Genomic DNA, 22,776 nt, shown 5'->3' with positions numbered 1-22,776 from the left:
AAAAATAACGGACCAGTGACCCAACCCAACAAACTGGACAGGAAAATCCAAGAAGGAAGAGAGAGCTCACCTGGGACATAAATTCATATGCTACTGTTTCATGATTTTCGAAGCCAATCTCCCCAGCAGCTAATGCTCCTTGAAGAAAAAGTCTCAGTGGTAACTCAGCCAGCTCGGCTTTAATCAAAGCACTGATAGTCTGATGGGCAAATGAAAAAATCTTCTGGCATTTCTTTTCCCATTTGTCATCCTGAAACAGGAAAGACCTATCAAGCTCAAGGGCAATTTGTTCATTCTACTGAAAACTTCTAATAAGGCCTCTAAGCAAAAGTACTGAATCTGAGTTCGGTTTTTCTGTCATTTTTCTTCTCTCTCATTTAAGGAACACAGAAGTAAACCCAAAACTAAACCCATCTAAAGCTGCTGCTTCTGTAATTTATATAGATCTGATATTTCTTTTTATGATTAGAAAAGCAACACATCCCTAAATTGAGGAAAATAACACAAAAAAACTTAGAAAATACAATCAACCCTGGTAACGTGGTTGCTAATGTCTTCCTGTCCACTTTTTGTCTATGTAAATATAGTGGAGTATTTGTATGTAGTTTTGTGATGTTTGCTTTAAAGCAGATCACTGAAAAACAGTTAAAATTGGGTTCATACTACAAACTATTTGTATGTAACTTTTTGTTAAGTTTCCTCGTAACACTAACTTATTTAATATTAATTACTTTAACAAGGAAATATTCCTTCAACTCATTTATAACCTAATTGGTTATACTGCCCCCCCGCCTAGAAAGCATCTGTGAAAGCATACTGAATGGTCAGTATATATACAAAGCTTCCCCCCCCCCCTACCACTTCTGGCTTTATTCTCTCCACACCCCCCCCACTTGATTATGAAAGTTTTTTTTTTCATTTTTTTTTATTTTTATTTTTTTTTATTATTAACTTGAGTATTTCTTATATACATTTCGAGTGTTATTCCCTTTCCCAGTTTCCGGGCAAACATCCCCCTAATCCCTCCCCCTCCCCTTCTCTATGGGTGTTTCCCTCCCCATCCTCCCCCCATTGCCACCCTCCCCCCAACAATCTAGTTCACTGGGGGTTCAGTCTTAGCAGGACCCAGGGCTTCCCCGTACACTGATGATCTTACTAGGATATTCATTGCTACCTATGAGGTCAGAGTCCAGGGTCAGTCCATGTATAGTAGTGGCTTAGTCCCTGGAAGCTCTGGTTGCTTATACAAAGCTTTATTAATACCCTAATTATGTGCCAAGTGCCAAGACCCAGCAGGTATAAAGATTTGCCATACAAGTCAGATAACCTGAGCTCAATCCTGGAACCCCTAAGGTGGAGCGAGAGGGCTGACCTTTCGCCCTCCACATGCACACCACAGCATCATCCCCAACCCCTCATACATACAATAATAAAAGCATAATGAGATTTGAGAAACTTCCCTATTATCTTAGTATAAAATCTTAGAAGAGGAACTACCGCATTTATAACACTACAGTTACACATTGGCAGCATACTAAAACTGTATAGTAATTCACATTTCTACCTTTATTAGATTACATTCTTAACATTGTCATTGCTGAAAATTATTTTTCTTTTCCCTTTACTATCTAATTTCTAGAAAGTTGTAAAAATACCAGTGAGGTTAAATACTTCATCGGTGCTACACCATCCAAACTTCTCTAAAACTAGTAAGTACTCTTTACTTTTTAAAGATGATATAATAAGATTTGTTACAAGGATAAAATACAATAATCCAAGTCTGTAGTCCTTGTTACAATACAAACACCAGTTGCTACTTGAGGAGAGTGTCTTAAATCCTGTTTTCCCCTTTACTTTTTTGTTGGTCCTCAAATTTTTTCATCTGATAACATTCTGTATAATTTGCCAGCCACTGGTTTACTGCTGACAGTTTTAGATTAGACATGTGAGATTAACTGTTCTTTCAGTAACTGGTTATTTTACTCAGCATGCTGTCTTCCAGGACCATCTATAGCATCACAAATGCTAGGGGTTCTTTCATTTTATTCATTAGAATAATGTTCCAGTATATGAATGCACATATGTGTATGCATACACACATCACATTTTCATTCTCCATCACTGAGGTGTTGGGCCATGGCCACTGTAATTAATGCTGCAATGAATATGAAAGTATACAATCTCTCAGAAACAAAAACTGACTTCATCTCCTATGGATATTTATCCAATAATGTGCTCTACCTTCAGCCCAACTATTAAGTTTCCCTCTCACACTTCTTTCCTTCCTTCCCTACTCTTCCTTTTTTTTTTCTTTTTTTTTTTTTCTTTTTTTTTTTCTTTTTTTTTTTTTATTTTTGAGACAGGGCTTTTCTGTGTAACAACCCTGGCTGTCTTGGATGTTATTTTTGTGAACCAGGCTGGCCTCAAACTTATAGAGATCCACTTGCTTCTGACTCCTGAGTGCTGTGAGTAAAGGTGTGTACCACCAGGCCTGGCCCATGCTGTTTTCTATCGTAACTGCACTATCTTTATATTCTAACAGTGGTATGAGGGGGTTTTTTGTTTGCCTGCATGTGATGCCAAGGACTAATCCTAAAGCTCTCTGCATGCAGAGTAGGTGATCTACCAGCAGGGCTACGTTCCCAGCCATTGCACTAAAGATGAGCCATGCATAACTGCCCTTTTCCTCTGCATTTCCCTCCTGACTGAGTAACATCAGTTACTCAGCATCTTCTCTGAGAACTACCATCATCTGTATGTGCTCCTCGGGGAAACGTCTACCCAGGTCCTTTGTCTCTGTTTGTTTATTTGCTGTTTTGGAGACAGAGTTTCATTATGTAGCCCAGACTGGCATCCTCTGCCCATCTCTGCCCATTTTTAGACCCAGTTATTTACTTTCTTACTTCTGAAGTGAGTGTTTTATTGTGTTTTATGGGGTGTTAAGATTTATTTCTATTGTATGACGACTGCTTGCTTGCACGTATGTAAGTATATTGTGTGCAGGCTTGGTGCCCATAGAGGTCAAAAGGGAATGAAAAATACCTCAAACTATACCATGTGGGTGCTAGTAATCAAACTCAGGTCTTCTGTAAGAGCAGTAACCTCTGAGCCATCGCTCCAGCTCAGTGTTCCTTATTTCGGATCTAGCCCCTTATAAAATGTACGGTTCACAGATACCTGTTCTGTTCCATACACTATCTCATTGCACTGCTGGTTCCTTTGCTGTGCAAAACTTTTTAGTTTTATACAATCTATTTGTCTATTTTTGCTTTTGTGATCTATGCTTTTAGTATCCCCTCTCCTTAACACCAACAAAAAGACCAAGGTCTAGTTCCTTAATCCATTTTGAGTTTACGTTTTGTGCATGATGTGAAATAAAGATCCAATTCCATTCTGCTACAAGTGGATATCCAGTTTCCCTGTCCCCTTCATTAAAAACTGTCCTTTCCCCCTTGTGTTTCTGGCATAGAACAAGGATTTAGGGAAGATGATACACTAGATGGGCCAGAGTGGCGCACATCTTGAATCTTGGCCCTTGAGAGGAGAGGCAGGTGGATCTCTGAGTTTGAGGCCAGCCTGGTCTACACAGAGAAACCTTAGCTCAAAACAACAACAACAAAACAAACAAAAACAGATAATCTGATCACACGTTTGGTTTTCTGGATACCTTCTCAGTTCCACTGGTCTATTCACATATATTTCTATTAGTACTATAGCATTTTGATCAGTAGAGCTTCATAACATGACTACTTTTACTGTTAGAGTGACAAATACCCTAGTCATGAAGTGCTGGAAAAAAAAAAAAAAAACAGAACAGAAGCTATCCCGACAAAAACCTGGTAAATAGGCTGGTAAAAATATTAAGATATAAATGTTTTTAAAAAAATTATTAGAAAATCAAATTTACTGAGCTGTATTCCTAACATAAACCTGAATGTTCAACTTCTATGTCTATGAGACTGAGGAATTTTCTTTAAAATTAGGCCACTAAAGACGAGCCATAATTCTGCTTTAAAAAGAAACAAACTCATAGAGTAGTTGCGTGCGATTCATCACATTATTCAATTACAAGTTTTTTTGAGAAGTGATTATACAATGCTGGACCTTATCACTAGGCGAAGCTACACTGATTCAGACCGTATGGAAAAGTTTTAGCACCAATTTGAACTGATTCAGTCCCATATTTCCAAGTGCTGGTATGTGTGGCTCACCAGTGTCAGTTAAGAACAGCAAAGGGTGAGTAATGAATGAATCAGGAATTCTGAGGATGGGATCTGGTATCATTATCACATTTTGTGTGTGTGCTTGAACTTTTCTACAACCTAGAAGATACAGTAAAGAAAAAGGACAAATGTAGTGACAAGTTTCAAAGTAAACTCACCATTTGAGAATTCTCTTTGTACCGAAAAGCCAACTGATAAGCTGCAAATACCAAAGGTGGCAGTGTGAAGCGAATCCGCTGATTTCCACCAGCCCCAAAATGTTTTCGTGCTGTATTCAAAATCTGACAAAGAAAAAAATTTAAAAATACTTTTCCATACTAGGATTGTTTACACAATTACATGGGAACTCTATTCCATACTGCTAGTATTTATTATAGACCAGGCTTTATTGAGGCACACGGTTCCTATACTAATCACTCTAAAATACTAACCCCTTTTATATATAAGCAAGCTGGAAGCTCACACAGGCTGTATTACTGGCCTTAGGTAACTTGTAAAGAACAGATCTGCTCTTTTCAAATGCAGGTATATACTTCATTGACAAAGAACACAGGCAGATAAAGAAAATCAGAAGCACACGTGATGGTAGATTCTAGTCCTCTCTGCCCTTTACTACTGCTGTGTAGCAATCTATTGAAACATTCCATCCTGGAAAGATGCTCCAAAGACTCAGGAAATAAATAACCTTCCAAGTCCCAGACAGCTTAAACCTGTAAGACTAACAAAGGCCCTACTCAAGGACCAGTAAACCATGCTGATAGAAGAGACTGACCAGCAAGGCTGCTTGGAGGAGCTTCTCCAACAAGGAAGCTGCCAGCAAGCCATGCAGAGCTCCAGGATTGCAGATTTAATGAGCTGTAACCAGTACCAGAGTGGGATTTTCAGTTATGGCATTGTCTTTGAGATAGCCCTGTCCCTGTGAATAACTCCACCCTCTCATTGCCCCCACTCCTGTAAGTAATCCCAACTCACTAGTTGGCCAAAGTGAACATTAATAGAATCATTATGTGGGTCTGTCATCTATTCCTAATAGCAGTGAAGAGATGTCTGAGTAGTGATTCCCAAGAATAAGTCTCATACAACAACTGTCTTCCTCTTAGCTCAAATTTCACTTGAAAAATGAGGTAGCGCACTCCTATATAACTGTTAGGAAGATTAAATGACACAAAATTTAAATTGTGTAATCAATACCTTGCACAAAGTATGGGCTCAGAAAAATAGGCAATGGAAAAACAGCTGTGAGGGATCCGTGTGTGCGTGTGTGCATGTGTGCGTGTTACCAGAAGTAGAAGAATCACTCCTAAAAGCCAAGGCCCTACACTGAGTTCACAGTTCCAGGAAGCCAGCTATTTGGGGATTGTAGAGGCAAAGCTGCCTCAGACACCTGGTGGTTGCAGAAAATGATGACAGACCCTACAGTCTCAAAAAACAAATTTAAAAAAAAAAAAAAATCAGGTTATGTAAAGAAACCAGCTAAATTCCCCTTTCCACTTTTCCTATCCTTAGCTTCGAAAACCCCAGCCTAAGGCTACATGTAATCTCTCATTCTCTTGAACTCAGACCACTGAGTGACTGGGTCCTATGCCCTAATTAGTTGGCCAGAATTAGAGAAACTACTTTTCTAAAATTAAATAAAGCCTGTTCTAGCTGTTGGGAGCTGTCTAAATTCTGATCTTTTAGTTCTTCCTATAAACTTAATCATTTATCCTTACAGGTAGAGCAAACTTTCTAAGCACATTTAAATTAAGAAGAATACCAATATAATTTAAAAAGCTGTGTGAAACAAATGTATGGACGGTTCAGAAAGAAAAAAAAAGAAAAAGAAAACCAAAGGATTGGGCAGATGGTTCAATCAGTAAAATTCTTCCAGCACAAGCTTGAGGAACTGAGTCCGGTTTCCTAACATCTACCTAACATCTACTTAACATCCACCTAACATCATCCACCTAACATCATCCACCTAACATCTACTTAACACCCACCTAACACCCACCTAACACCCACCTAACATCTACATAAAAGGCCAGGTGCAACCAGGCAACTGCAGTCCCAGCACTGGGGAGGCAGAAGCAGGTGACTTCATGGAGCTCACTAAGGAACCCTACCTAGAAAAATACAATGGAGAGCATCTGAGGAAGACACTTGATGTGCACCTACATAAACATGCAAATACAAACACCAAAGAGGATAAGTGAGTCCACGTAAAATACAGAATGTGATATATTTGGGTCTTGTGATATGGAAGCATACAAACATAATCCGTCACAAATATGATCATGCTACAGAAAATGCTACACACACACACACACACACACACACACACACACACACACTCGGGAAGGGGAACAACTTAAAATATTTAAAATACAGTATTCACTGTACTGTCCCATAGTGCATAAAAACAATCTCTCCCTAAGCCAAATCAAAGGTTATCTCTCCACTAACAGAAATTAGCTTTTTAATCATTCACTGTCAGATGCCAACAAACCTACTTAGACCACATTTAAATCTTCATTTCATAAAGATTAACCGAGGACTACAATAAAACAAAGAGCTTTGTCTGATTACTAAACTTCACACGTTTTTCATCTGACAAAAAAAACATCTTCCTATCAGAGCACAAGTCAGCCTAGGAAGTCTATGAAGTTTATTATGACAAATAACTAAACATTCCAAATGCACTACGCTACTGAACAAGAAACAACACAGAATAATTAATGTAATTTCCAACTAAAGAAAAGCAAGCTTTTCTGCAATTCTCAGGTTTTCAAAAGAAGCAGGAATATCTAACTTGCTCCTCTGAGTGCCAACAGCTTACTCATTTATACAAAAATAAAATCTCAGCTGTGCATGGAGGTACACCCTAAAATCATAGCACTCCGGAAGCTAAGGCAGCAGGATCATAATTTTGAGGCTAACTTGGCTACAGTGAGACCCTGGCTCAAAAAAAACCCCAAAACAACAACAACAAAACCTAAATATGTTAATTTTGTAAGGCCATGAACTTTAAATTCAGTAGCAAGCTTTTCAACATCTTAAACTAAGGCAAAAGCTGCATTAAACCATTTAAACACTTCTCTGCTCATTATGTGTGATGAAAGGTTACAGCAAGAGATAACTCATACCAAATACTGCTGATCAGGGTCTTCAGAACGCAGAAGGTGAATAAATCGGCCAACAAGGCTCTGTTCATCAGCAAAGTCTTCTGGGTCAGGGTCTTCTACAGGCTGGTCTGGCTGATCCTGAATCAACGTGGACACCAAATTCATTATGGAATCTACCTGCAACATGGAAAGTAGAAAATATTAGCGTGAAACCAACATCAACAAAGGTAACAGTTTCTAAGTGTATACGCAATGAAACAGTATCAGCAAATTAATTCAGGGTTTTGTTTTGTTTTTGTTTTTTGTTTTTGTAAAGAAGTTGGTATAAACAGTCTCAACCAGCTGTGAACCTTAGAAGCTACAGTAACAACCCGTTTGGCAAAATCAGTCCATTAGTATAATAGTGGAATGAACGTTTTAGGAATAACCAATGACTTTCTACTCAGACTTAAGTTTTGTTCCACAGGGATCCCGTAAACCTGGCCAAGAACCCAAGTATGAAGTGAGAGGCCTGAGGCAGAATCTACTACTATTATTTTGCTAAATTCACACAGTAACAAGCTGCCTTCTAAATACTTACCCTTCCACCTATAGCTTCCTCCCTTATCAATGATGCTTCTTTTGCAGTGGGTAACAGTTAATACAACTCAAAGGGTAGAAAATAAATGACTATGGAGTGTTAAGTCCTAAATAGCATGTCTTTAGCATACCCTCCCCAACATGGCTCAGGGAACACTGAAGAGGGAACAGAAAGATTATAAGAGCCAGAGGTCAAGGATTACTGCAAAATAACACCTTCCCACGGTAGCTGTGATTGCCTGCCCAAGATCAAGCTCGTCAACGCGCATGCTGGATAGGGAGGAAGTTCCCAAGGATCCAAGCCCAGTTGAAGAGCTATTGGCAGTGCTGGCTGCTAAAAGCAGCAGAGTCATTTCTATGGGAAAAGCTACTGGAAAGTTGCTTATACTCCCAGCAGGTGACCCTCACCCATTCACATACAAGCAGTAATAATTGAACTGAATGGGGGGGGGGGGGGCAGGGACTTTGTTTCAGAGGCATTGAAAAGTTAATAGGTCAATATACATTTATGCACAAAAATCTGAAAGAAGATATGCCAAATGTTAATCAACTGTGGTTATTATCCTTTTGGTGAAATCAGACGTATTTAATAATTCTATGTACATCTCCAATTTTTAACTTCTATAATAAGCTATTCATAGTTTTTATTCTGTTACCTCCTTCATTTATTACCAGTCTATAGCTCAATGTCCCCTAAAAGAGAGTATCTGTATTCTCTTACCTGGTCCTGAGAGACGATTTCTGTGTTATAATCCAGAACATTACTAAGCACATAACAGCTCATGCTCTTTCTGGACTCGTAGTCAAAGTACTCAAAAAGTGGGTGGAAATGCTTTAACTTTAAGACTGTTAAGATATTGTTGTAAGTATCAACTGGAATCTTCAAAAGTCTGGTAAGCTCCTTTGAAACTGCACTACTGGTAGCAATACTACAAAGAGAAAAACAGCAACCCTTTCATGAATAAAATTAATCTTTATACACATAGTACTTGTTTCACATATTTTTTTTAAAAAAAAAGCTTCATTTACCAACTATGGCAGGCAGAAGAGTTGGCCCCAAGGTCATGAGAGTAGAAGAACTGGCCATGTCCCTCACTGGTTGCAACATTCAGGTGAACAGGCCCTGCACCTCACCTGGACAGCAGGGTAGAGCTGGCCATGCTTCCAGGGGTTGCTGGTGAGCCAGCCCTAAGATGGGGAGAACAGGAGAGCCCTCGGACTGACTAGCTCAGATACCTTGCAGGCCCAGATCCAGGGCTTTGGATTGCCTTACCCCAACATCTACTGCATTTATGGAACTGCTGGAGTACGTGAAGGAGCCTGTCCTACAGATGTAAACCTACAGGCTATCCATGGCACAGGGCAACAACAGAATATCCAAGAGGAGTCCCAGTGAGGCAGCAGAAGTCAGAGGCCTTGTACTAGACCAATGAATGAGTCTTTACAATGAACATTTGCAAAGAAGTGTGGACAAAAGGGTACCCCATGAGATACACTACAGTTTGCATGAGATTTTTTTTCCCCATTGGGGAGAGGCTGCAAGGGTGGAGGGCAGGTACAGGGGACAGGAGAGATGAGTGTGACTGGGGTGCATGGTATGAAATTCACAAAGAAGCGATAAAAAGTTTTTTAAAATTCAATTACACATTTAAAGAAATAGATCAAGCAAATTGAGAAAATAATACACTTAATCTCTATCCTATTGGTTCCTAGGATAGAGAGCAAGTATTATGAAGAAAGTAAGTAGGAGAAAAATCCATGCAAAAACCACCTAGAAGATGGTGATTCAGGGAGACCAAGTTGAATTTAAGAGGTAGCATCTTATATAGGGGACTGCGCATATTTTAGCATTTACAAGACCTTTAGACACTGGCATTTCTAGTTATTTTAGTAACTTTTACTTTAAAGTTCATCTTGGAGGGATAAAGGAAAACAAAGATATCATTTACTTTTCTCTCTTACTTATGTAAAAGATCTGTACTGTGTTTCAGTTCACAGGAAAATGGAAATGACTAATAAAAGGGAGTAAAGGAGAAAGGAACTTTCCTGTTGTGTCCTAACCAACGGGTGGAAACAAGAAAAGAAAAAATAGTACATTAACACCCAAATATTACAAGTAACTTAGAGAAAAGCAGGAAGTCTAATTAAGGGACTCAAGGGGCAACTGTTGGGGAAAAGACACATATCACAGCACCAAAATACTCAAGGAAACAGAGGCAGTAGGGGATCTGAGTTCTAAGTTCCAGGCCAGCCTGGTCTAAGAGCAAGTTACAGAATAGGTAAGGCTACACCAAGAAACCTTTGTCTCAAAAAACAAAAAAACAAAAACAACCACCCCCCCCAAGTGGCCCTTGTAGGGTGCCACAGGTCTAGGACAGCATGACTAAGGAAGCATCCAGTGTAGGGAACATTATTGTAATGGTTTGTATATGACCAGGCCAGGGAGTGGCACTATTAGAAGGTGTGGCCCTGTTGGAATAGGCGTGGCCTTTTTTGGAGTAGGGGTGGCACTGTGGGTGTAGGCTTTAAGACCCTCATCCTAGCTGCTTGGAAGAGAGTCTTCTGCTAGCAGCCTTCAGATGAAGATGCAGAACTCTCAGCTCCTGCTGAACTGTGCCTGCCTAGATGTTGCCTTGTTCCCACCTTGATGATATTGGATTGAACCTCTGAACCTGTAAGCCAGCCCCAATTAAATGCTGTCCTTATAAGACTTGCCTTTGGGGCTGGAGAGATGGCTCAGTGGTTAAAAGCATTGACTGCTCTTCCAGAGGTCCTGAGTTCAAATCCCAGCAACCACATGGTGGCTCACAACCATCTGTAAATGAGATCTGATGCCCTCTTCTGGTGTGTCTGAAGACAGTTACAGTGTACTCATATATAATAAATAAATCTTAAAAAAAAAAAAAAAAGAGTTGCCTTCGTCATGGTGTCTGTTCATAGAAGTAAAACTGTAACTAAGACCATTTTCCCAACAGTTATTAAAACCAAAGCTCAAATATTGTTATACTTTGAATATATACATATGTCCCTAATTTTTCAACATAAACATACATACACCCTTATTGTTTACAATTTACTCATCTGCAGTAAACCTTTTTCTTTTTTGCAGTGGTGAGGTGATGTGCGGTAGGATGGGGTAGGGAGGCGTGGTGGTCAATGATGTTTCCCTACTAGTTTAAAAACTGGCTCATTCTTGAGGTTGAAGAGATGGCTCAAAAGGTTAAGCACTAACTGTTATTATATTATAAAAGACCAGGTTCTCTCTCCACCACCAACATGGCAGCTTGTAACTGTCAGTGACTACAGTTTCAGGGTGTGCCAACCCCCTCTTCTAGTCTCTAAAGGCACTAAGTACACACATGATGTGTATACATACATTCAGACAAAACACTTATACACATAAAATACAATAGTAAAGACAACGAAACAAAAACTAACTCAGGAAGGGTTTTGAATTGGAGACACAGAACTTTGAAGACTGTCTACAGATCTTATAGGTCACTAACCACTTCACTACCGTATACTGTATACAAGCAACTAGCAAAACTTTTGATCCTGTTTAGCACCACACAGGAAAATCTCAGCATATACTTCAAACATTTCAAAGAAAAACTGAGAAAAGAAAAACTAATACAATGCTAAGAATTTTTTTCAATGTTGTAACTTTGGGGTATGGCTCAAGGGGTAAAGACACCTGCCACTAAGCCTACTAACCTGAGTTCTATCTGCAGAAGCCCCTGGAAGAGACAAACAACTAAAGCAAGTTTTTCTCTCACCTCCACATGTGCATATTTTCTAACTCCTTCCCCAACAAATAAATGCAGTTGAAAATTTTTTAAATATAATATTGACTTACTGTTCAAGGTTAAGTTTATTGAATATCTCCACTGTTGTTTCTAGAACTTTATCAACATAGTCCACACGATCAGGGTAACATTTCATAGCAAGATTAATGAGAGAGACTTGTAAAGATACAACGTCCTCTGATGGCATGTCTTGTCTGGACTGCAATGTTTAGAAAATTATATAATTTATTTTAAACAATTACAAAAAAAAAAAAGATAGACCAATAAAGAAATTCCAAAGTTGAGAACTTACAGAAAACGCTATACAAACCTGTATCACTGTAGCCACCTGTTGTGAAAATATGTCAAAAAGTTTAATCTCAGCTGGAATTCCAGGTCCATCTTCACGATGAGCAAATAAAGCTAATCTAAAAAAGAAAACATTTTTTTCTTTTTTTTTTAAGATACAGGATCTGAGCAGTGGGTTCATTTTTTCTTTATTGCTTTTCTCTATTTTCTGAGTCTATTTCTTAGAACATTAAGAATGGCTGTTAAGATTATAGCTAAAATACCAAGACATTACTATTAATTTTTGGTGAATTAATTCCAAACAAGACTTTGGAAATTTAGCCTAGATGCTACTGTGATGGAAGGAACTTATTTTAACAATAAATGTTACTGCCTTTCCATTTAGGGTGGGAAGGTTAAAACAAGAGCTACAATGTATGGCTTTTTACTCAATTTCTTAACTAAGTTTTGTTAATGATGCCTTATTCCATTGGCAATCATGTTTGCTTACTTATTCACTTACTGTATGTAGAACAACCCAGCCTAGAATTTATGGTACTCCTGTCTCTACTTCAGAAGTGCTGGGCTTACAGTCATGTGCTACCATACCTGGATTAAATAAATAGAGGCTGCAGGGATGGCTCAGTGGTCAGAGTACTTACCACTCTTACAGAGAACCCAAGTTCAGTACCCAACATCTATATGGAGCCACTAGACATAATGTTCACTTTTATAACCTGCATCTTAAGCTATTCAAACTTGTGCACACTGCATTACCTGTCAAGGTCCGAACTACATCTGCATTTTGCTATGCATTAGAAACCCACACTGATTGGGATTGCTAAATGGTATTACTCCTGCACAGGACAATCTAGTTAGCCATCTTTCTTTAAGAGTAGGCCCAAAAAGCATGCAATGTATGCTGCCTACGACAATCTGGAGACCTCTGCTTTATTAATTTCTAGACTAGTAACTTAAGACTAGTAACTTAATTAGATAGCTTGAAATATATATATATATATATATATATATATATATATATATATATATATATATATATATATATATATAAAGTCTGGAACAACAATGCCAAGCAACCAGAGCTTCCAGGGACTAAGCCACTACCTAAAGTCCATGGACTGACCGTGGACTCTGACCTCATAGGAAGCAATGAATATCCTAGTAAGAGCACCAGTGGAAGGGGAAGCCCTGGGTCCTGCTAAGACTGAACCGCCAGTGAACGTGATTGTTGGGGAGAGGGCGGGAATGGGGGGAGGATGGGGAGGAGAACACCCATAAAGAAGGGGAGGGAGAGGGATTAGGGGGATGTTTGCCCGGAAACCGGGAAAGGGAATAACACTCAAAATGTAAATAAGAAATACCCAAGTTAATAAAAAATAAAAAAAAAAAAAAGTCTGCTGAAATACATCTTTGGTGTTGTTTCTAACCTCATAATGATATATACTCACAGTAGGATAAATTATGTGTTATTTATCATATAGCAAGGCTACCAAGCAGTCATTCATTACAAATATTATAAGAAGCCAAGTTATACATACATATGCATTATACACATATATTTATATAGATATAAATGTTAAATATACATATATGCACATACATATTAATATATGTAAATATATAAAATTAATATTACAATAATTTTATATATTTGTGTGTGTGTGTGTATATATATATATACATATATACACACACACACAAACTAAAAAAGTTTTACTTTTAAATCTTGAGTGTAAATGCAAGTATCTATGGAATCCAGAAGGAAGGTCAGGTGCCCTGGAACTGGAGCCTCAGGCAACTGCGAGCCATCAGTGTCAGTGCAGGGAACTGAATTCAGGTCATCTTCAAGAGTAGTATGTGCTCTTAACTGCTGAGCTAATCCTAATTTTTATATGTTTTATCAATTAAAACTAATGGCTAAAAAACTATACTTAAAGGAGATAACTAAAAATGCGGTTCTTAAAAACTCTTCTTTATGAAAATGTGACAGCAGAATGAATACTTAAGCATTCTTCCAATTTTAGTATATGTGCTGCCGAAGCGAGCACTACTTAAGCATTCTGAATCATTCTTATGGTGTTGCTACTTAAAAAATAAAAACTAAATCAAGTAAGTTACCACTGAAAGATAATTTACATAATTCTGAGAAATTCTGTTCTTCAATGAACTTTGGACAAGGAAAGCTTTGCACAATAATATCTACACATATCAGTTCAACAGATTAAAGAACTCATTGTAAACCAGGTATGGTCTAATGCCAGCACCTGAATTAAGTCAAGAGAATCAGAAATTCAAGGTCATCCTCATGTACAGGCAACCTGGGCTACATTAAAAAAAAAAAAAAAAACACACACATTAAGCTCCTTAAACCTTCAAATGAAAAGGTAAACCTTTACACTTAAGTCAGGCAATCACTAACTAGATATTGAATGCTAAAATATCTATAGCAAAATCACACTAAAATTGGTACTTATAAGTAATAACAGAAACAAAGGACTTATGAATGTTGTTAAGTTGCTTATTTCCATGTCAGAGCATGCATTTCCCTTCCAGTGCTGAACAGTCTTACCTGTCAATTAAAGCAATGATTATGTTTTTCACATTTACATTTTGGTGTAACTCAGCACAAGCTCTAAGAAAAGGATTCAAAGTCTGGAGATGGAATTCATCAGGAAAAACCTAAAAGTCAGATATGATTAATCAATAAAGAGAAAGAAATTCACAAAATATCCAGATCTTATGAATGGTATACAAAATCATTACTTATAGAAATTCTAAATAATTTAACCTTGGATAATTAAAATCAAAGCCAGAAATATTCCATTTCTAGCATACAAGTAAGTCTAATAAGACCTAGAAAACTCAAGATTATTTTCCTATATTTTTGAGTCAAAACAAAACAAAACCAATAATTAGTACAAAGACCAAGCTTGAAAATGGAAATTTTTGAAGGACGTTTCCTATTCAAGAAAAACTTTTCTTTCCCTAAGTTTTTTTTTTTCTTTTTTTCTTTTTTTTTTCTTTTTTTCGGAGCTGGGGACCGAACCCAGGGCCTTGCAGTTGCTAGGCAAGCGCTCTACCACTAAGCCAAATCCCCAACCTCTTTCCCTAAGTTTTTTGTTTTTTGTTTTTTCTATTTCTGAGCATAGTTTAGGCACAATGGCCGGGTTGGCCTTAAACTCAGGGCTTCATCCTCATAACTGGGCTGGAACTATAGGCCATGTACCTCCACACTGGGCTCAGGACTTCTTTTTCCCAAACAAGAATGAAAACTCCTTTTAAGAATTACTGTTCTCCTACTTACCTGAATGATGCACTCCATGAGATACTCTTGAGCCAAAGCATCTCTACAATTCACAACTTGCTCCAAAATGCCTGTTAAAACAATCTAAACACAGCAAGGAAAAGAACAAAGGTGAGCTGAAAATGATTTTGAAAATCCCAAAGGACTTCCCTAGCAATGAACATGAAAATCATTTTACATTGCTTTCACCCACACTTCAATGTTCAAGTTTAAAATTAACTTATTATTAAATATAAAAACTTCATCACATAAAGGTTTTTTTAACTTTGTGTTTTTTTGTCTATCCTAACAAGACTTTAACTAATCCAAGATATGAAGATTATGTTTTTTTCTAGAACTTTTAGATTATATATAAATAAGTCTCTGATCCCTTTTCTATAGTTTCTACACTGTTTGAGAAATGGTCAGGACTTAAAAGTGTCTTTGTTTACACATAAAGTGGGTATTCAATTGTTCCAGAGTAATTTATTAAGGTTACCCTGGGCAGGCATAGTAGTGCACCTCTTTAATCCCAACGCTCAGCAAGCAGATCTCTGTGAGTTCAAGGTCATCCTAACCTACAAAGGACGACCTAATCTTCAGGACAGCCAAGGACTAAAGACTGAACCTGTTTCAAAAGACAAACAGTAAGTCTGCCTTTGCACCTTCATAAAAATGAACGGCAGGGCTGAAGATGTGGCTCAGTTGGCAGAGGGAATCTCTAGGACTCACTCAGGAGGATCAGAACTTGAAGGCCATCCTTGGCTACAAGTGAGTTGGAGGCCAGCCTGAACTACCTGAGATGATCAAGGGAGAGGAAAAAGAAGGGGCCGATATGTGAGTCTAATAATGGACTACCTAATCCAAGGATTGACAAATCTAATTCACTGCCTGAATTTTGGGGGTTTTGTTTCATATTTTTGTTGCTATGGATCCAAATCCAGAACCTGAAGTATATTAAATAGTAGCCAAACTGAGCTGTACTCTAAAATGTCAAGGGACCAAGCCCTGCCCTGATCATTTTCTTAATGTTTTTCTGCCTGTGCCCCATACCCATCTAATTTACTACTTTTAACTAATAACTTACAAAACTCAAATACTTACCATCTAGCTAGCCTTTTGGTAAGAGCACTGGCTGCTCTTCTAGAGAACCTGGGTTTGATTCCCAGCACCCACATGGTGGCTCACAATCATCTGTAACTCCAGTTCCAGGGGATTAGACACCCTTTTTTGGCCTCTGGGCACAGACACACACATGGTACATAAACATACATGCTGGCAAAAAACCTCACACACTTTTTTTTCTTTTAAAGTCCTTAGACAAGTGTGCAGATCCTTACTTTATCCCCCTTCACTGTCTCATGTGTCTGTCCCTTTCATCACTTCCCCTTTATGCGTCTCTCCACTGGTTTCTATTGCCACCACGAAACACCATGACCAAAAAGCAAACTGAAGAGGAAAGGGTTTATTTGGCTTACACTTCCACATCATAGTTTATCACTGGAGGAAGTCAGGACAGAACTCAAACAGGGCAGGAACCTGGAGGCAGGAGCTGATATAGAGGCCATGGAGGGGTGCAGCTTACTGGCTCGTTCCCCATAGCTTGCTCAAACTGCCTTCTTTCAGAACCCAGGCTCACCAGCACCGGGATGGTACCACCCACAATGGGCTGCACACCCCCACCCCCTATTGATCACTAATTGAGAAAATGCCATACGCTGGATCTCATAGAGGCATATCCTCAACTGAGGCTCTTTTCTCTGCAATGACTAGCTTGTGTCAAGTTGACACAAAAAACAGTCAGCACAACTGATATATATCAATACCACAAACTATCTTCACTTCAGTGAAAGTAAACTTAGGTCCTTTTGTCCTAGTCTTTTAAAATGGCTGTGGGTATTATAGGTTCTCTTCTCCTTCTCATATACTTTAGAATCAGTTTATTGACTTTATAAAACAGAGTTAGGTATGACTGAGACTCCACTGAATCGATAGTTAGATTTAAGTAAAACTGCTACCTTGACAGTATAGAAATCCCCAACCCATAAACATGATAGTGCTTTTAACTAGATCATTTTTAGTAAAAAAGTTAAAATATTTTTAAATTTAACAAAAATATATTTAAAATAAAATTTTCAGTTTAGATCTCACAATGTAAGAAAAAAATGACAACAAAAAAGATAAGAACCTGTTTGTAACGTTCCACATTTACACCTTCCAACTGACTAAGGCGCACCAAATTAGTTCCCACTAAAATTCTCAGTTCTTGTCTCTCTCGTTCTCTTTTTTCTCTATCTCGACTATGTCCTTGATGCTGCATCCGCACCCAGAGCTTATTCATTTCTGCAAAGTTGAGTAGTACAAAATCCATGGAATCACTGATATCACCAGTTGTTTCTTCACTGCCAAGAAAAAGTTAGAAAAATCTTTATGCACATGACAGGATCAACTTACTACTCGTCCATTCATTTCTTCTTACTTCTACAAATACTCATGCTTCAAAAGCCATTTTCAACTTCATTTCATTTGGCCTAATGCTAATTAAATTTCAAGAACAGACTCTTGCATGAAAAAAACTAGGGAAAGAACACACATTTATGGGGCAAATCGCTTTCCATGACTCCTTATTCTGAGCTCACTGGACTTTGCCCTTACCGCAACTCACTAGAATATAAAAAGTTGTGCTCAATTTAGCAGCACACGAACTAAAATTGAAACAGTACAGAGACTAGCATGGCCCCTACAGTGACAAGCAATCTGTGAAGCACCCCGTATTTTTAAGGGGGCATGACAGGGCTTCACATGGTACTGGCAGCTTACATTACACTCTTCAGCAACTACACTTCTTACAGAGAACTCAGACATGCATGGTGACACAGTACTACTGAAGAGGGGTTAGTATGGAAGGCACTGCACTTGGAAGCATGATGGCGTCCCAGCTCCCACCATAAGGAATCCAACTACAGCCGAATCCTTACATATCCTGATTAAAAAACAAAAATTAAAAAGTTTCTAAAAGACCCCAAAACTTGACATTTAGGATAGACCAATAACTGCTGCTTTACTGTTATATTTTGGCTTCAAATGAAGTATGAGCTTTATGAAGAAAGACCTTATTTTTCTATATCTTCTAAGACAGGAAACTTAGTTTTTCCAATATTTTACTGATTGTCTAAACGTTTAAAATTCAGAGTCAAATTATAATAATAAAAATAACATCATCCTCTTTGTATACTATTAAATCTTTTATGTATGGTTTAACTTAATACGAAGAAGAAGAAGGAAGAGGAAGAGGAAAAGGAGGAGAAGAAGTAGTAGTAGCAGCAGCAGCAGCAGCAGCAAACGATTCTCGGCATAGTGACGCAAACCTGTAATGTAGACATTTGAGAGGCAAAAGGAGGAGGATTGCATGCTCAAGGGAAGCGTGAGTTATACGGTGAGAATGTTTTTCAAAATGAGAAAGAAGGGAGATGGCTAGTGCAGTGGTTCAGAGGGTAGAGGCACTGGCCATGTACTCCTGGTGGTCGGAATTTGATTCCCAGAGACCATGTAAAGGTAAAAGCAAAGAACCAACTCCACAGTTATTCTCTGACCATCACACACACACCATGGCACACATTCACATACATGAACACACACACATCATTACACACAAATATACATATAATAATGTATTTTTAAAGGGATTGATGCAGATAAACTACTGATTTACTAGTCTTAGAAATTTAAAAAACAGGTAAACTTTGAATAAAAGGAAATTATTAGTTCTTCAATCTAGGGACCCATCACATAAAAAGTTTACCACACCTAGCAGCAATCCGCCATTGCTGGGGAAAAAAGGTGTCATGGATTTTAATGCTAGAATGGAAGCTGCAAAAGAAACAGAGGCCTCTATAAACTATTTTTAGTTTTTTTTTTCCAAGTCAACACCTTTAAAGGTTACAGTCACAAAGATTATCTAATGTAATGGGAAGATGTTCTAAACTATATTAGATGCCTATAATCCATTATTTGAGAGTGTGCATACAGGAGAGCTACTGAAAATTCAAGACCAGGCTAGGCTACAGTGAGTACCAGTCACTCAAGGCCACACAGCAAACCCTAAACAAAACAAAACAAAAACAAAACAAAAATAAATAAATAAATAAATTTTTAAAAGCAGATTCTAAAGAATCTTTCTAAATATATAACTGAATATGAGTACATTTTGTCTCATACAATTATATATCTCAGTGAAAGACTAGACACAAAATACTACATGAATTTGAGTGGTAAAACTACTGACACGTGTTCTTATTTCTGTATACTTTTCTACAATTTTAAGACATTTCACTACAGGGTTGGTGGGAACACTACAGCTACACCAAGATTACTTACTCTGTTGGCTCTCCTTCATCAGGTAAAATGTTCCTAGTACACTGAAGAAGATAATTTCGAAGAAACAAACCCCTTAGTGGATGCTGCACGCCACGGCACATTTCTACCAAATCTTTCAGAATATCTTTCCTGGACTGAGGAAATGACTTGACATACACAACTCCAACTGTGATCAAGAGATAACTAGGAGAAGCAAAGAATCCATTTGATTAGAGACAGAATATGTGAAAACTTGATTGTATTCAAACACACCACACACATATTAAATAAATTAAGACAGAAACTATATCATCTTAAACAGTATTCTTTATGGTGAGAAAAACCACCTAACTTTAAATATAACTACAAAAATATTTGAAAAAAAAAAATCACTGACTGATCCCAGTGGTCAGTCAGTCCCTCTGACTCATGAAGTATACGATCCAAGACAGCCATCTGCTAACTGATACTGCAGCTGGTATGTACGGCTATTCTCTCTCTCTCTCTCTCTCTCTCTCTCTCTCTCTCTCTCTCTCTCTCTCTCACACACACACACACACACACACACACACACACACACACACACACATTTACTAATCAGTCAAGGTGATTAACCACAGTAACTAACACAACTGTAACAGTATTGTAACAAAAGATAACATGAGTGAATGATCTCTCTCCTCTATCTTACTTACTATGCCATATTCACCATCCTTGAATTTGAGACGATACAGTAACTACCCAATGAGAATAAAATAGGTGAGAGAAGATGAGGTAGCATTAGGCTATCTCAGCAGCACAGCTATTCCAACAAGCAAGAAGGCTAAGAAGAGACTAAAGGGTAGATAACATATACAGTGTGATCAATAAAACGATGATTCACACCCCCAGTGGAACAATAATCAGGCTACTTAAAATGTACAAAAGTTTAAACTTAAATTACTTCTATCATTTTCCTTTCAATATTCTTAGACTATGATGACCATGGTTGCTTGTGGAAATTACTACTGATTTTTTTTCTTTTTGATTTTCTCATACACACACCTGCTCTTTCTTACTACCATAGGCCCAGCTGACTTAGATACTTAGTTGCTATGTAAACCAGGCTACCCTTCAACTTGCAGCAATGTCTCTGTGGCAAAGAGCTGGGATTACAGGTATATGACACCATGCCTGCCCCTTAAAAAAGCCAATGTCAGCTAGTCATGGAGTGTCATCTCTGCATTCTCAGCATTTGGGAAACTGAGCCAGGAGGTTCGTGAATTCAAAGCAATGAGATGCTGTCCAAAAAACAGAGAGGGATAATTTCAAAAAAGAAAAAAGTATCTAAGTCAAGAAATGCAAAGAAAGAGGAGTTTTAAACTAGCACTAACTTTTGTTGGGTGAGACTTCACCTCTACACAAAGCCTAGAAAGTGTGGCTATAAAAGACGTTAATTACTTACAGCCTTGGAATAATGTTTCCAGCATACTGTACAAGTTCATAGAGATCTGCCACCTTTCTTCCTTTAGCAAATTCATCAGTCAAATAGACCTCCAAGTAGTGCAGCTCATCAGAAATAGCCATATCTTTAATTATGGTTAAGGATTAAGAACAAAGGTAAATTAATTTAAAAAAAAATACACACACACACACTTCACAACTACTGTTGGGATAATTACAACTGTTAGGCAGGGCCAGTGATACAGTTCATTAGTGCAAGCATTTACCTCTCACAGAAAAAAGTCTTGTATTTTATTTCCACCACTGACAAAACAAAACAAAACCGCACACACTTTTGGACTGCCTGGCAGAGGTCCATGGCTATAATACCAGCTACTCATGAGGCTACAGAGAGAGGGCCAGAGTTCAAAGGAAAGGCCACTTAATGTTTAAAGGGAAGAGAGAATTTCAGCTGGCTTTCATTGCTCTACAGTAAAGATCACTGGAGCAGAGATGGGTTAGCAGTAAGAACACCTGCTGCTCTTGCAATGGGTTGGGGTTCAGTCCCCAATACCCACAGCATAGTTCAGGACCATTCCTAGCTCCAGTTTCAGGGGATCTGATACTCTCTTGACTACCATGGGCACCAGCTACATGCATATATGCAATGCAAACAGCCATATATATAAAAGTAAATTAAACTTAAAATTTTTTTCATGCTGGTATAACAGCACATGTCTGAAGTCAGACCTCAGGCAGAAGAACAGTAAGTTCAAAGCCAGCCTGAGCTACACCACAGTACATTGTCTCAAAAAGAAAGAAAGACTCCCAGCTACCTGGGAGGCTGAAGATGGGGATCAGCTGAACGCAAGAGTTCAAGCCTGGCCTCAGCATCTTATAAGGGGGACTGAAGGGAATGCCAGGCATGGTGGCATGCACCTGTAATGCCAGCACACAAGAGGCAGATGCCAAGAGGATCACTGCCAATTAACAAGCCAGGGAAGGCCACACAACAAGATCTTACCTCTGAAACAACAACAACAACAACAACAACAACAACAACAAAAACAAAAACAGAAAACAGATGCTTCAATTTTTTTCAAAAATTAAGAGCAATTTATTTTGAGAAACTTAGACATATGGGTATGGATTTAGTTCAATTGGCAAATTGTCTGTCTAAAATTAAGGTCAACAGCCAACACTGTGAAAAGGAAAGGGGGGGGAGAGGAGATTTATTCTTGGAAAAAAAGGGGCATTTTTCTCATTTAGAATATCTGCTTGGAGAAGGACTATTTTGTCTAAAAACTAATAGAACTACTGACTCCACATATTTTTAACAAAGAACAAAAGCCAGGCATGATGGTTCATCCCTATAACCCTACCATTCAGGAAGTTGAGGCAGGAGAACTGTGAGTTTGAGGTTAGGTTGGGCTAAAAAATAAGCATCCATTTCGGGGGGGGGGGTTGTGATAGAGGGGAGCACTAGTTGCTTTTCCAAAGGACCTGGGTTCAAGTTCCAGCATAGTGGTTTCCAACCATCTGTGACTATAGTTCCAGGGGATCTGATGCCTTCCGGCCTCTGCAGGCACTAGTCATGAGTGTGGTCCAGATATACACATATGCAGATAAAGCACACACACATAAATCTAAAAACAAAGAGTATAAATAAAGGCCTTAAAGGCCCTCCCACTCTTAAGAGTTCTTTCCTCGCTTTT

The 22,776-nt window shown here is 38.3% G+C and overlaps 1 protein-coding gene and 1 pseudogene across 1 annotated transcript in view; one reads left to right on the top strand and one right to left on the bottom strand.

The window, feature by feature from the left end:
• The window catches only part of Vps35 (VPS35 retromer complex component), a 35,926-nt gene that overhangs the window by 3,609 nt on the left and 9,541 nt on the right, over positions 1-22,776 (bottom strand). The window contains exons 4-14 of the mRNA NM_001105718.2: positions 21,084-21,207; positions 19,661-19,843; positions 17,472-17,685; positions 15,305-15,388; positions 14,570-14,679; positions 12,023-12,119; positions 11,763-11,911; positions 8,628-8,835; positions 7,349-7,504; positions 4,382-4,504; positions 71-250 (exon numbers count right to left, since the gene is read on the bottom strand). Of these exons, the coding sequence (NP_001099188.2) occupies positions 71-250; positions 4,382-4,504; positions 7,349-7,504; positions 8,628-8,835; positions 11,763-11,911; positions 12,023-12,119; positions 14,570-14,679; positions 15,305-15,388; positions 17,472-17,685; positions 19,661-19,843; positions 21,084-21,207 (1,628 nt within the window). The remainder of the gene's footprint in view (positions 1-70; positions 251-4,381; positions 4,505-7,348; positions 7,505-8,627; positions 8,836-11,762; positions 11,912-12,022; positions 12,120-14,569; positions 14,680-15,304; positions 15,389-17,471; positions 17,686-19,660; positions 19,844-21,083; positions 21,208-22,776) is intronic.
• On the top strand, positions 17,965-18,062 carry LOC120098671 (U6 spliceosomal RNA; annotated as a pseudogene).

Source organism: Rattus norvegicus, chromosome 19 (genome assembly GCF_021556685.1).
Source record: "Rattus norvegicus strain SHRSP/BbbUtx chromosome 19, alternate assembly SHRSP_T2T, whole genome shotgun sequence".
Lineage (NCBI taxonomy): Eukaryota > Metazoa > Chordata > Mammalia > Rodentia > Muridae > Rattus > Rattus norvegicus.
Note: the sequence above shows the minus strand (reverse complement) of the source record. Positions and strands in the feature narration are given on the sequence as shown.